Here is a 14,080-nt window from a genome sequence, read left to right as displayed (position 1 = left end):
CAGATTCCACAACGGTTGAAACAACAACCATCAGAGAGGGAAAAATTGCCTTACTGCGCATCAAACTTTCCCGTCAGAACTTAAGCCTAAATCGTCTAGCAATGCGTGACTCTGTAACCTCATTTGTTTTTTGAGACAAAACAATTGTGTCCGAAACTTCAAAGTCAAGGACAAAAAAACGGTTCTTGTCAGTTGAGGGAATACATATATCGCAAAATGATAAGATTTAAATCTTACAGATAGCTGTTCTAGCCACGAGAAGCCTCAACCATTGATAATAATACAATTCTTTGTTCACAAAGAAAAACGAAAATCGTAGAACGTATTGTAGGCCTCCCCGAACTGAAAAATCGTTATCTATATCAGAAGAGCTTCCGATATTTAGTCTGTAGCCCTATTGAAGTTCAATTGATTCTTTGACAAAGCAGCTACGACATACATCAACCATTAATTTTCAGGGAGTCAGAAACTAAATTGCTCCGTGAGCAGCAGAAGAATTGGATTGGCGTTAGGTTGTCATGTACAAGCAAGCCAAGCGGCATATCTTGCCAAAACATCAAAAGCAAATGACAAATTGGCAAGTATGAGTTAAATTTCCATGCCACTGGTCAATCCAAAGACGACTAACAAGCCATTACAATTTTTGCATCAAACAACATCGTTCAACACTAAACGGTGCGAAGTTGGACTTCTATAAGAAGAAGACGAAGTGTTGAACACTTTTACACAGCCACCGGCAACAGAAGAACCTTGAGCAACGCCTAAAGAAGGATAAAACGCTACATAAGTGCTATCAGAAAACCATCGACAAAGTTGTCCAGGTTTAATTTTGTTGTAAAATGGAAATGGATTTTGCCGCATCTCTTTGTCATCAATAACCACAAACCTCAACAACTTCAGAGAACGTGCACGGTTGCGGCAAGCTATCAAGGCGTTGCTGTGGTTGACAACCTTCCATATGGGCCAGAAAACCAAATTCAAAACCCAATTAGATAGAACAAATTTTTGCTTCCAAGAACACCAAATAGCATAATCAGCTGAATTGAAAAAAGTACTAGATACGAAGTTTGACTTCTATGACCTTAAGACGAAGCCTTTATGAACAGTCTTGCACATCGACCGGGAAACTTCAGTACCTAGAACAACGCCTACAGAAGCATAAATAGCTAAATTAGCCGTTTGAACAAAATAAGGTTGAGGCTGAGAAACAAATTTTTTCCTTTCTTCAGCTGTAGTCTCAAGCAAACAGAAGGATTTCAATTGTCCATTTTCAATTCAATGACTGGAAACTCGATTTTCCGCTCGTAAAAAATTCAAATGAATATAGGTAAATGAACAACGAGAACATTCTGTCTCAATTGTTTGAGAATAGGTCAATTGTCAAAGGACTGCAAAGGCAGGACATACGCGTGCACACACGTGTGGAAGACAGAGCAATAAACTATTGAGTACTGGATTTTCAGGTATGTAGGCTGGAACAAGTGTCTCAGACACAACAACGGCAGTAGCATCAACTATCACAAAGGGAAAAGATGCCGATTTTGAGCATCAATTTCATCCGTAAGGATTAAGCCTAATTTTTCCAGCAATGTGTGACTTTGAAACCTCAATTTCTTTTGTGGACAAAACGATTGAGTCCGAAACCTTAAATTCAAGGTCCAAAAGTGTCCTTGTCTGTAGTAGGAATCCCTGAATCGCTAGATGCTAAGACTGAAATTGCGCAGATCGCTGTTTCAGCCATGAGAAGCCTCATCCATTGAAAAAATGCATTTCTTTGTTCACGAAAAATTCAAAATCAGTGATCAGGTTTTGGACCTCCACGAACTGAAAAAATGCTGTCTACCTCAGCGGAGCCAAAGAAATTAAATTTAGCCTGAATGAAGTTCAAGTTATTCTTCGACAAGACAGCTACAACATTCATGGAGTCAGAAGTTAAAATTGTTCCGTGAGCAGCAAATCAAGAACTGGATGCGTTTTGAGTTGTCTTCTACAAGGAAGCAATTGGCAAGTGTGTGTGGCACAAGAGGTGGGATATTGTCTTGCGCGTTTCCATGCCACTGGTCATTACAAAGACGACCAAGGGACAATTACAATTTTCACACAATCAACAGCGTTCAACCGTAAACGATACCAAGTTGTACTTCTATGACAAGGAGAATTGCTGTCGCACACTTTTGCACATCCACCGGGCAACTGAAGTACCTAGAACAACGCCTACAGAAAGATTAATCGCTAAATTAGTGATTTGACAAAAATAAGATTTAAGGCTGAGAAATAATTACTTTCGCTTCATATGCTGTAGTCTCAAGCAAAAAAAAGGATTTCAATTGTCCATTTTAAATTCAGTGACAATACCAGAAGGGTTGTAGCAACGACCATTACAAAGGAACGACTTGCCAAACTGCGCATCAAACTTACCCTTAACGACTTAAAATTAAATGTTCTAGCAATATGAGACTTCGAAAATTCAATTTTTTTTGTAGACAAAAAACTTTCTCTGAAAGTTTAAGTTCAAGGTCGAAACGTGTTCTTGTCACTAGTAGGGATCCATAGATCGCAAAAAGTCAGTACTGAAATCCTGCAGATAGCATCTTGAGCCATGAGAAGCCTCAGCCATTGACAAAAATGCATTTTTTTGAGCAAAAAAATGAAACTCAGTGATCAAATTGTGGGCCTCCCCGAACTGAAAAAATAGTTATCTACATCAAAAAAGCTTCCGAAATCAAATCTGTAGTCTGGACGAAGTTCAAACTGTTTTTCGACGAGACAGCTAAAACATATATCACTCATTAATTTTCAGGGAGGCAGAAATTAAAATTTGATATTATCAAGATTTGGATCGAATTTAAATTGTCCTCTACCAGCAAGTCAAGTGGCAGATCTCGCCACAGCTTCAATAGCAGATGAAAAAATTGCAAGTAAGTAATCTAAGTGGTGGTATAACGTGTGTGACACGTCAATCTTCCATGTCACTGGTCATTGCAAAGACGACCAACAAAAAATTACGGTGTTGGAACAAACAATAGCGTTCAACAACAATCTAAAGTTTGACTTCTATGAGAAGAAGAGAAAATGTTGTCAAACAATTTTACACAGCTATCGGGCTACTGAAGTACCAAAAATAACGACTAAAGAGGATAAAACGCTTTATAAGTGCTATCAGGAAACCATTGAAAGAGCTGTCCAGGCCTAATTTTGTTGTAAAACGGAAATTGATTTCGCCACATCTCTTCGTCATCAATAACCACAAACCTCAACAAAATCGGAGAGTTTGCATGGTAGCTGCAAAATATCAAGGCAATGCCTTGGTTTACAAGCTTTTATCGGGACCAGACCACCTAGTTCATAACCCAATTACAGTTTGTTTTCTCTTCCAAGAACAAATAGCATTATCAGCTGACTTGAAAGCAATGTTTTTACAAATTACACAACTACAGCAAATTGCGAGACTACGTGCGAGAACAGATTGCTTTGGCAAAAAAAATCCAGAGCAGTAAAGAAATAATTATGAGTACAATTAGCACTTTTGCATATTACGCAATTCATCAAGTGTTGAAACATAATGCAAACAACGACAAAACTATCGTCAAAAAAGTTTAGCAAAAACTTCTACATGGAAAGATTTCTCACGGCAGTCCAACTGCCCCGAGAAACAATCGAAACTTACAAAAAATATTCAAGTTGACAAAAACGATGACAAAGAAATCAAACCACAGTTCTGGGAGCAAGTAAGGTCAACTAAGTGGTGAATATGTTCGGAACAGAACCACAATCCTCTTTATTATTTTGAACTAACCAGAACGTGAATACATGTAGTCTCATTGCCTGCCGTAGAACTGAGAAAGAAATTTTTCGCAAAATGAACCCACAGAATTGTCAAAGCAATTTTTGACTAACTTCAAATATGTTCACGCTTCACCAGAGAAATGTATTTCCTCCTGGAATGTGTTTGGACATCAATTGCTCAAACATGGGATCAAGAGTTGTCAACAAAACAGACATTTTTTAGTGCTGGGTTAAGAGAAATAAGTACAAGGTTAATAAATCGATTATTAATCAATAAATTAGGAAATGGTTGTACCAAATTGAGCTATCTCAATTTCAATGCATCAGAAGCAATGTGCATCGCAGCAAGTTTCAAAGTTAAGGCAGGGTTGAAATTGACAGATGTGATAGGAAATTTTCTTTTACCTAAAATCAGTCATAAGACAAAATTGATGCGAACATTGACAAACTCTAGCATTTGACAGTCTTATCAACTCTCTTACAGTAGCCACAGTCACCACACTCTAAATAACAATTGGTCGCTGCAAACAAAGTTGCAGCAATCCTGAAAAAAATGGATGAATGGAGATATGTCCAAAAAAACAAGCATATTTAGAATGAGACAAAACTGAGATAGATAATAAATTAGCTCGGATAATGCTCAGGGAAAATCAACACCTCGGGAGTCCCAAAGTTTTGTGGAATGATTAGGAAAATTTTTTTCTACCTTGCATTAAAATTACGATTGCAATCCTACACAACGGTAGCCTCAGTGGTCAAGTACTAAGTTTGATAAAACTTTCCTGTCGAGCAAATTCTCAAAGCAAGACTATTGACAGCAGAGAATCACTAACCTATAGGTCTGAAAGCTCTCACATCCAGTCACTTTCAGTTGGCGTGAGAAAATTAACTGACCCATTCAAACCATCCAGTGAAAATGAACTCGATCTGAAAAACCCTGAAAACGGCTAAAGCGTATGCCGATATGATCTGGAAAAAATGTGCTGAAAGTATTTGGAAAGACGAGCACATCTTCCTCCATGGACTCAGAAGCCGCATTGGTCGAAGGGGAATGTGCGTAAACTGAAAGTAGAAATTGTTTGGATTAAACATGAAAACAATGTTAGTTCAAAATGGCACGCATAATAAGAATATTCAACGGCGACGATGGCGTCGTATCACACCAAGGATCAAAATATCACCTGCAGAATGCAGCCTACCGGTGATGAAATTTGAGCCAGTGTTCTATGAGAGTGTTTTCCAGCTCGAGAATAGGTCCGGCGATGTTCGCGACAAAATTAACCAGCAGAAAAAACAATCAGACAGCAGGAAATGAATTATCCAACCAAAAAACATAGAATTCGAGAAAACTAAGACAAGACCAAAAAAAAACATTTTACAAGTTGCGACGGAAAATTTTTCCGCACAACTTGATTTTGGGAAAAGAAACCCTCAGCTACTAAAGGTTTTAGCACGTTTTTGGGGTAAACTTTAGGCCAGCCATGAAATCAAGGAACCGAATCGCGTTTTTTGCATTTTTGAAGCAAGTTTTTGCATTTTGCGTTTTTTGTGAGTTCCGTAATCGGCTTTTCTTGTAAAGATTTCGTTGTTTATAAAAAATCAGCTGCTATGGGAATGATGAATCGAAAGCCTCTCAGGTAAATGCAACGGTTGAGGCGTATGAATTAAATAGAGCAGTTGGTTGACATTTACTATGAAAAAAATGGCTTTAACCAACCAATCAGCGATGAGTGAACATAATGTTATATAAGCAGTTTTAACTGTTAATTAAATTAACTTAAAGTTTTGAATAGTGCTCAAGTAATTTTTAGAACAATAGGAAACTGTTATAAAAACCACTTGGTTTTGACTATAACATAATTTTAACTCTATTTTGGTTTGTTGTTTTAAAATTTTGACAGATCGTAAGAACTGGAAAATTTTGTAAGTTATTTGAGCTTACTTAGAAGAATTTAATAACAATACTAATGTTTGACTGAAATCTTTAAACCTCTGTACCAGATTGTTTATAATTGGTCATTAAGAATGTTCTTAACTTCAGTCAGCTAAAATATTGCAGTTTTAAACAACAGAACGACTACTAGTTTCGACGAGGTCATCAGTGAAAAAAAGTATTTAACCAGGCTGCCCGAAAAGTTGAGAACCAAAATGTGAAGCTTAGTTCCGCTGAGATTTTTGAGCAGCCGCAACAAATGCAAAGCAGCAGTACTCGGAACCCTGATTTTCATTTCATTTTGCACCAGACACTATCAAATTGAAGTTGTGCTGCTGAATCTGATCGAAAGTTTATTTTCAGTCGCAGACTTGAGTCTCTGTTGGTATTTGCTAAGTTGTAGAGCATTTGACATTATTGTGAGAGCAAATCGATTGTCCTTTTTCTGGGGCCTTAATATTGATGCACACAAACTTTTTCTTCTTACATCTGCTCGATTTAGATTGGCTCCTCAAATGACAGTTACAATTGAGAACTGAGGCAAAAAATATGGGGAAACAGCTTTGGTTGGGCATTTAATTGTAGAGCGAGAGATCCTTGGTTCGAACCCGGGTGTTCCCTATTTAATAGCGAAAAGAACAATTTGACGGTGCAGAGAACGAAACAGGGAGGGCGGGGAGAAGGCATAACTTCGGCTTGGATTGGCCGATAAATTGACTGTTTAAGCTGAAAACTAATTTAAAAAAGTTACGCATATGTGCATATAGCGCAATGGTAGAGCATACGACTCCGGATAGAGATAGGGTCGGTGCCAACTCGTAAGTGTTTTTCCCTAGTCGAGACCTGGAATTTATGATAAGACCTATTAATTCAAGGTGGGGGGGGGGGGGGTAAATATTGAATTAAATTACACGGTCGAGGACCCTAGTTAAAGTCTAGATTGATTCTTTTCATAGTTCTAAGTGAAGAGAGCTTCATCTGCAATTATCACCTCGACTCAGGTTGGATTTTCAAATGTTTCAGCTAAAAAATTCTGCAATATCGAGGGGACATAGCTCAGTGGTAGAGCATTGAACTGCAGATCAAGATGGCCTCAGTTCGAACCCGGGTTCGAACACATTTCTTATGCTAAAAATAAATGGTCATTTTTTGAGGTTGACTCGTCAAATGTTTGAGCTGAAAATTTTTTAAAAGTAATGGGGATACAGCTCAGTGGTAGAGCTTGCGACTGCAGATCGAGATGTCCTCGCTTCGAACCCGGGTGTGCCCTATCTTATGCTGAAAATCTTTGGTATTTTTTCCAGCATCACAGGTGCTTATACTGACTTAAGAACGGGGGTATTGTGCCATTATAGCCCGAATTATCGTTATATGTTTACGATTGAGGGTTTATAGGTTATCGGACCACTAAGCTGGTGGCGATGAACCCCGGTTACAAATTATTTGTTGTTATATAGCACGTTACTATGTAAGAAAATAGCACGTCCGCCTGGGGGCGTAAGAAATATAAGCACAGTGTTTTTTATGACCCCCCCACCCAGTGTTTTTATGACCCCCAGTTACAAATTTTATATTGTTATATAGCACGTTACTATGTAAGAAAATAGCACGTGCGCCTAGGGTTCTTAAAAGATTTATGCTCACTAAGCCGGGGTGGGGGGGGGGGCAAAATAGATCTGAAATACACGCGTGAGATTTTACCCATAATGATTTGCTTTATGATGGCACACATTTTACTTCTTGGGGTGGGGGGCACAATTTACTGGTGATCAATAATGGAAAATATCTAATAGCTGACATCAGCATGTCTGAATGTCACGCTTTGAACACGGGATCTTTCCCGTTTGTCTCCCCCCCCCCCAGTACGTCATGCAACCCTCAGTTACAGAGTACGTGCCATTTATACAGTAAATCATTGCGTAAAACACGGCACCTGCGCATGGGGTGCAGATAATATGCACTCATTTAGCTGTTCAAACAGCCATCTAGTGGCATATAAGCCCAAGAAAATTTCCAAAGGGCTGTGGTGTTATCTGTTAATACGCCAGACCGCAGTTCTGAAGATAGTAAGGTGGGGCGGTGGGTGCATAACATACCGGGGCACAAAAGGAAAAGATCCTCGAATAATTGTTTTGTGCTAACTGCTGTTGGCGTTATATGCCGTGCCCAAGTTTAGACCTCGATTTATAAAAAGTTCGAGAGGTGGCGGCAGTTGTCGACTAAAATTACACAGTTTAGTAATTACTACTTAAAATCGAGGAAAATTCTTTTGAAGGTTGGAACAAAAGTCGCGACGGTTTGGTCGAGCCAAAATCCAGAGTGAACAATTTGGGTCGAGATAATGGTCCACCTGTTTGGTAAAGTCAAACTGAAGCCAGATATTTAATGGCTATTTGGTCGAGTATAGTCTTTTCATAATTCGAGGTCTAAGCGTAGGTGGTGGGTTGTCACTTATGTATCTGTTTAGAGTCGCAAGAGTGCAACTGCACTGATGCAACAAGAGATCCATTACAAGGAATTCCTGCGTTCCTGTGGAGAACTGAGGGACCATATGTGGAACCAGAACATCATACTCCCCCCAGCTATCACATTCAACGCCAGGGGATCCATGGTACAATCTATTTACTTAAATACCAAAAAAAACAACATTAACAGCTATAAATAGTATAATTGGATGAAATACTGATTTGGTCCGTAATGGCATACAAAAGAGCGCCAAATTGTTTTTAAAGTTAGAAAACTGCAGAACAGCAACATGTTAGTTTCAGTTTTGTGATTTGTCCCCACTGAGTTACATTGCCATCAAATCGACAGAAAAATGGAACAAAAACCTAAACCGTAGTTACTTTTACCAAAATGATAAATAATGAACTTCAGAAATGTAGTGTAAATTTTAACCGCCAGTTACTCATTTAAAAGAGGTCTCATTGTAACTTTACAATAGAACGATATCGAGAAATGCAACGTTGTATGCAAAAATACAACGATACCTCTTTTAAATGAGCGATTGGTAATTAAAATGTACAAAATATTTCTGAAGTTCAATATTTGACAATTTTGAAAAAGTAACTATGATTGTGCGCTTTTCCATTTTCTTTAATCTGAACTATAGACATCATATTGCCGGAAAATAAAGCCGGGATAAATCCTATTCACTAACTTGGAATTTACACAAAGAAGGAAAAGAACAAGGAAATGTATTTGATGATGTTTTTCGGAAAAAGAGCTCAGAAACAGCCAAAATCTTATTTTGAATTGACTCGGTCTTAAGCGTTAATCTTGCTTTCAATGAGGGCGTAATAAATAAATAGTTTAATGAAAAAGATATGAGGAAATATCTAACAACCAAATATAAAACAAAACATTTGGCTATGAGCAACTAAAACCGGGCTCTATGGGTTCATCTTGTTTTTATTTTGAGTTCTCCCTTTGAATGCGTTCTTTGAATAACACTCAACAGAGCAACTTTAATTCAAAATTGAACTAAGAATAAGGGTTGGAGAGGGGAAACTAACCCAGTCAATAGGAAACAGTTTATCGTAAAATGCGGCGGAATCAAGAAAAATGGTAACCCGGGACCTTTTTTCAATGTCAAAAAAAAGATAACCGAAGGACTTCTAATCACGTGTGTGCATGTGTGCAAATGTGTGTGTGTTTGTGCGAGTGTGTGCGAGCGCTTTTGCGAGTGTGTGAACGTGTGCAAGCGTGTGTGTGTGTGTGTGTGTGAGAGTTTTTGCGTTATTGCGTGTGTGTGTGTGAGCGCTTGTGTGCGCGCGTCGGCGCGTATGTGCGCGTATGCGTGCGTGTGTGTGTATTTGTGCTTGTTTGCGTGTGAGTGCGTGTGTGTGCACGTGAGCGCTTGTGTATGCGCGTATGTGCGTGCGTATGTATATGTGGGTCTGTTTGCGTGTCTGTGTGTCTGTATGTGTCTCTGTCTTTGCGTGTCGGTGTCCGTCGGTTTGTGTCCTGTCTGTCTGTCTGTGTCTTTGTGTCTGTCAGCGTGTCTGTGTCCTTTTATATGTGTCTGTCTGTCTGTGCTTGCGTCTGCGTGTCTGTGAGTCAGTTACTCTGTGTGTCTGTGTCGTTCTCAGCGCGCGCGTGTGTGTATGTGTGTGGTTGGGTGTTTTGTAGGGTTATGTGTATGTTTTTTTGTGTGTGTATTTGTGTCCGTGTAGGGTGTGTCACCGTATATCTGTGTATCAGTGTCTGTTTATGTTTTGCGTGTCTGTGCGTGCAAGTGTATGTGTGCGTGTGTGTTTTTGTATGTGTGTGGGGTGTGTACGTTTGTCAGTGCCTGTCTGTGCGTGAGCTTGTGCGTGACTTTGTATATGTGTATGTGAGTCTGTCTGTGTTCGATTGCATGTGTCTGGTTGTCATTTTCTCTGTGTGTCTGCGTGTTTCTTTGTGTGTTTGCGTGTTTTTGTCTGTATCTATGTTTGTGCGTCTAAGTTCGCGTGTGGCTGCCTGTGTACATCTGTCAGTGTCTGTGTGTCTGTCTGTGTATCTGTGTGTCAGTGTCTGTGTGTCTGTCTGTGTACCTGTGTGTCAGTGTGTGTTTGTGTCTGTCTGTCTGTGTCTGTCTGCATCTGTGTCTCTGCCTGTGAATCTGTGTGTCTTTTTCTGCGTGTCTGTGTGTTGGTTTCTGTGTCTGTCTGCCTGTGTCTGTGTGTGCGCGTGTTTGTGTGTAAACACGTGTCTGGATGTGTGCGTGTGTGTGCGAGGGAGTTTGTGTACGTGTGTACATTTTTGTTTGTAGGGTGTGTTTGTGTGACAGTGTCTCTCTGTCTGTGTCTGTGTGTCATTGTTTGCGTGTGTCTGTTCGTGTGTAGGTGTGTGTGTGTTTGCGGGTGCATGTGTGTGCGTGATTGTATGTGTAGGGCGTGCCTGTTCGTGTATGCACGTGCGTTGGTGAGTGCGTGTGTTTGTATATATATATATATATATATATATATATATATATATATATATATATGTGTGTGTGTGTGTGTGTGTGGCTGTGTTTGTGTGTGTCTGTGTGTGTATGTGTGAGTTGGTGTGTGTGTTTGTGTGTGGTATTGTATTTTACTTCTAGTGCAAAATCAAGTATCAACTAAAATTAGCATTCAGTTAATCTTCTAAAATTGAGGTGGCCATGAGCATCCAATTTCTAAGAATTTAAAAAGTCTGTACATTGGGTGGATCAAAAAAATAACATACTTTCATCAACCTTTCGCGAGACTGCTTGCTAACTGCCTGGATCGATAACACCAGGAGATGAAACAAAGAAAATTTGCAATGCCACGTTTTTATTGGAGTAGTAAAAAAGAGAGTCGTTTAACTTCAGCGCAGGGTAAAAGCTCATATTCGTAGTACAAAAATACTTCATAATATCAAATTTAGTAAAAATTTGAATCTTAAATCTTTGTTGTCCTGTAAATCAAGGAAAATAAAAACCTTCATCTCTTAGATCCTTGATAGAATCAACTGATCAAAAAAATTCACTTTTAAGCCATTGAATTAAAAAGGATCGCTATAAAGGAACATTAAAATAAAGATATACGCGCTGACCATTGTTCTAGTTTCTTTTGCTACTCCGAATGATACAGCCAATATGACTTTGTTTCCATCCGGGAAAGAGCAATCAAAAGGTCGTGATTTCAATTAATCGTTTTATTTGACATTTCTCAACGGTCAAACCAAAAATTTCGGCACAATGTTTCAGTGACTCTGTATCCTCAGTCACATTGCTTGACTTCACAAAAACTTGAAGTATTTCATTGGTTGCAAAAATTTATTTTTCCCACAACCAAAGTCGACTGAGTATCCAGCTTACAATTTAAAGCGTGTTGAATTTTGGTTTATCATAGAACAAGGAAGTCCTTTGACAAATATGGTATTTTTGATCTTCTACTCACTACGGCTACCTTTCGAATTCTTGTGCAAATTTGACAATTACTGAAATAATTAGAAAACATATAGACAAAAGAGTTTGGTTAGGCCTTCTTGGTTGACCTAGAAAATTGACTTTATTTATGACTAAATTCTGCAATGAGAACTTGAGAACTGTGGAAAACATTTCTGTGGTGATATTATACATTTATAGCAGGTGTATAATAGCCTTATTTGAATTGATTAGATTCGATTGATAAATCTATACCCTGCTCGCTGCATTTGGTTTGCCTCAAAAAAATCAGTTAATTATCTTTGTTTGAAAATTATCAAAGAAAATCTGATCTTGGTTGCTTTAATTAGGTTATGATTCAACTCCATTCGTCTTTCCGTAAATTCACAACGAACGAAACAATTTGAAAAAGTTTTAAGCACTCTGTAGAATTAACCACAATCATATTTGGTACTGAGGGATGACATAGCGTCAAACGAGTACCCTGGGGACATATAGAGAAAAAAATGCAATCGTTAAAGAAATTAAAGCAGCAATCCACCGCTATGCTACATTTGACTATTTCTCCCGTGAACAAAACTGTTTAGATCTATCATAAAAGTTGATCTTTTGCGTTCAGATTTGATGACAATCAAACATTTATTTTAGGTATGGTTGGGTTAGTAATTTTATTCGATGACTCTTCGAGTCGTTTCTGGTATTCTGGCTATGTTCCTTACTTCGGCGTCTCTCAGTAGTATAAGGAGTTCTGATAAGGTTGATACTTGATGCATGGATTTAGTGATGGCATTAAGAGTTCAATTGAGGTCAATTCAAAAAGGTGAAGTATCACGTCGTGAACAAATGTGCTAAAGCTTAAAAAGGGCAAAATTGTAAAAGACCAAAAGGATCCAAACGATAAAAACACACTTTGTTTGAGAGCAATTACCCGGACCCTAGTAACATAGTATTTCAGTACTGAAACATCAGAATCCCATAGCACTCCTTTTTAGTGTTAGCCTGAGATGAGTCCATTCAGAATATTAGTATATTTATTAAGATTTCTCAGAACAATCCCAGAATTGGGTTTTGGACTGTTCAGTGTGTTTTCAGAAAGCCTTTTTTTACTATGATTATTTTTTGTCTGAACAGGGTAAAAAGTGTAGTAAAAATAGAGACAGAAATACTATGATTCAGCGCTGATTTATAATGTTACTATGGTCCGGGTAATAACAAGTATATTATAGAGACACCTGAATGTGGGGGACAGGAATGGGGGCACTGGACTGGGACTGATGAGTGGGAGCCTGACTAATATCATGGACAGCAGGATGCACAACCCAGGCAGACACTCCACTCTCAACTACAGTGCAAACCAGCTCAGCTCAGCAGACAAACACAAATTCGTAGAGAATCAGGACAACACAAAGTGAGATCACGACAAACCCACGAAATATTGGAAAATAGAACAAAAATTGGATCTTTTCCGTTAGTGCCCTAACACAATTCATACGCGACATTATAAGGTACGGGAGCAAAATTTGATTGGGGACCAGCAACAATGGAAAACTTCCCGTTATTTGATCCATATTAGTACCGAGAACAAAAATGAGGTCACTTAGAGTCCAGCAAGTACTGATGATTGTTGTCAAAAGTTTAAACTTTCAGTTTTAATTTACGGATGTGCGCGATTTTTGTTTTGTATCCCTTAATAAAGCCGTAATACGAGAAAAACTGGTTATTGACACTGAATATTACGTCAGCAACCCAATACTAAAATTCTCTATTGCGTCAAGTGTCCAATAACAGGTATTATTATTATTGTACAAATGATGTAATAAAACATCGTCAGTGAACAATTTTGTTTAGAGGACAGCTATATTAAATGATGCAAAAACACGCACAATTGCAAATTTAGCACTTAAAGGCAGCATAACTCACAAATCGATCCGTCAAAAAGCAGTTGTCTGATAAAGTTTTATAGGGGTGTTAGATTTTAAAAGCAACATTACTTTCATAATCCATTACAATGACCTTCTCCTCTGATTAAATTTTTGAACCAATCGCTTCTTAGAGGGATCCTTTTGACTGACAAAAACCTCAGTTTTTTGTCATATATTGCTCCTGAAGCTTGTTTGACAGTTCTCCAAAATCTCAGGATAATTTTCCTATTGATCATTTAGATATCTATCTGAATGACATGTTCTTAGTGATGTCAATGAAAGTAACTTTCCCAAAATCAAAAGAAATGCTTATTTTTCGTTCAAAATAGTACTCTGTTCTGAATTAAGAAAACAGTCCTCACTCGAAGACTATGACAGAGATTGTTTAAATACAGTAATTCTAATTTAAAAATCTAGATAGTAATTTCTTTTATATCTTCATGGTTGGGCTTTGAGAGAATACTTGATGCAGAATCTCAACCCAACTCCGATTATGTTTGCACCTCTTGGAATCCTGAAAAACTAAGAGAACATACACATGCAAAAAGTTAAAAACAT

General features: G+C 38.3%; 1 protein-coding gene across 1 annotated transcript in view; it reads left to right on the top strand.

Moving 5' to 3' along the window:
* LOC142353136 (uncharacterized) overlaps window positions 1-13,322 on the top strand; it is a 48,358-nt gene extending 35,036 nt beyond the window's left edge. The window contains exons 4-5 of the mRNA XM_075405345.1: window positions 8,187-8,330; window positions 12,827-13,322. Of these exons, the coding sequence (XP_075261460.1) occupies window positions 8,187-8,330; window positions 12,827-13,012 (330 nt within the window). The 3' untranslated portion in view covers window positions 13,013-13,322. The remainder of the gene's footprint in view (window positions 1-8,186; window positions 8,331-12,826) is intronic.
* Window positions 13,323-14,080: the final 758 nt, after the last annotated feature.

The sequence above is a fragment of the Convolutriloba macropyga genome, chromosome 14 (genome assembly GCF_964194025.1).
Source record: "Convolutriloba macropyga chromosome 14, txConMacr16.3, whole genome shotgun sequence".
Taxonomy (NCBI): domain Eukaryota; kingdom Metazoa; phylum Xenacoelomorpha; order Acoela; family Convolutidae; genus Convolutriloba; species Convolutriloba macropyga.
This window is presented reverse-complemented; position numbering and strand designations above follow the sequence as displayed.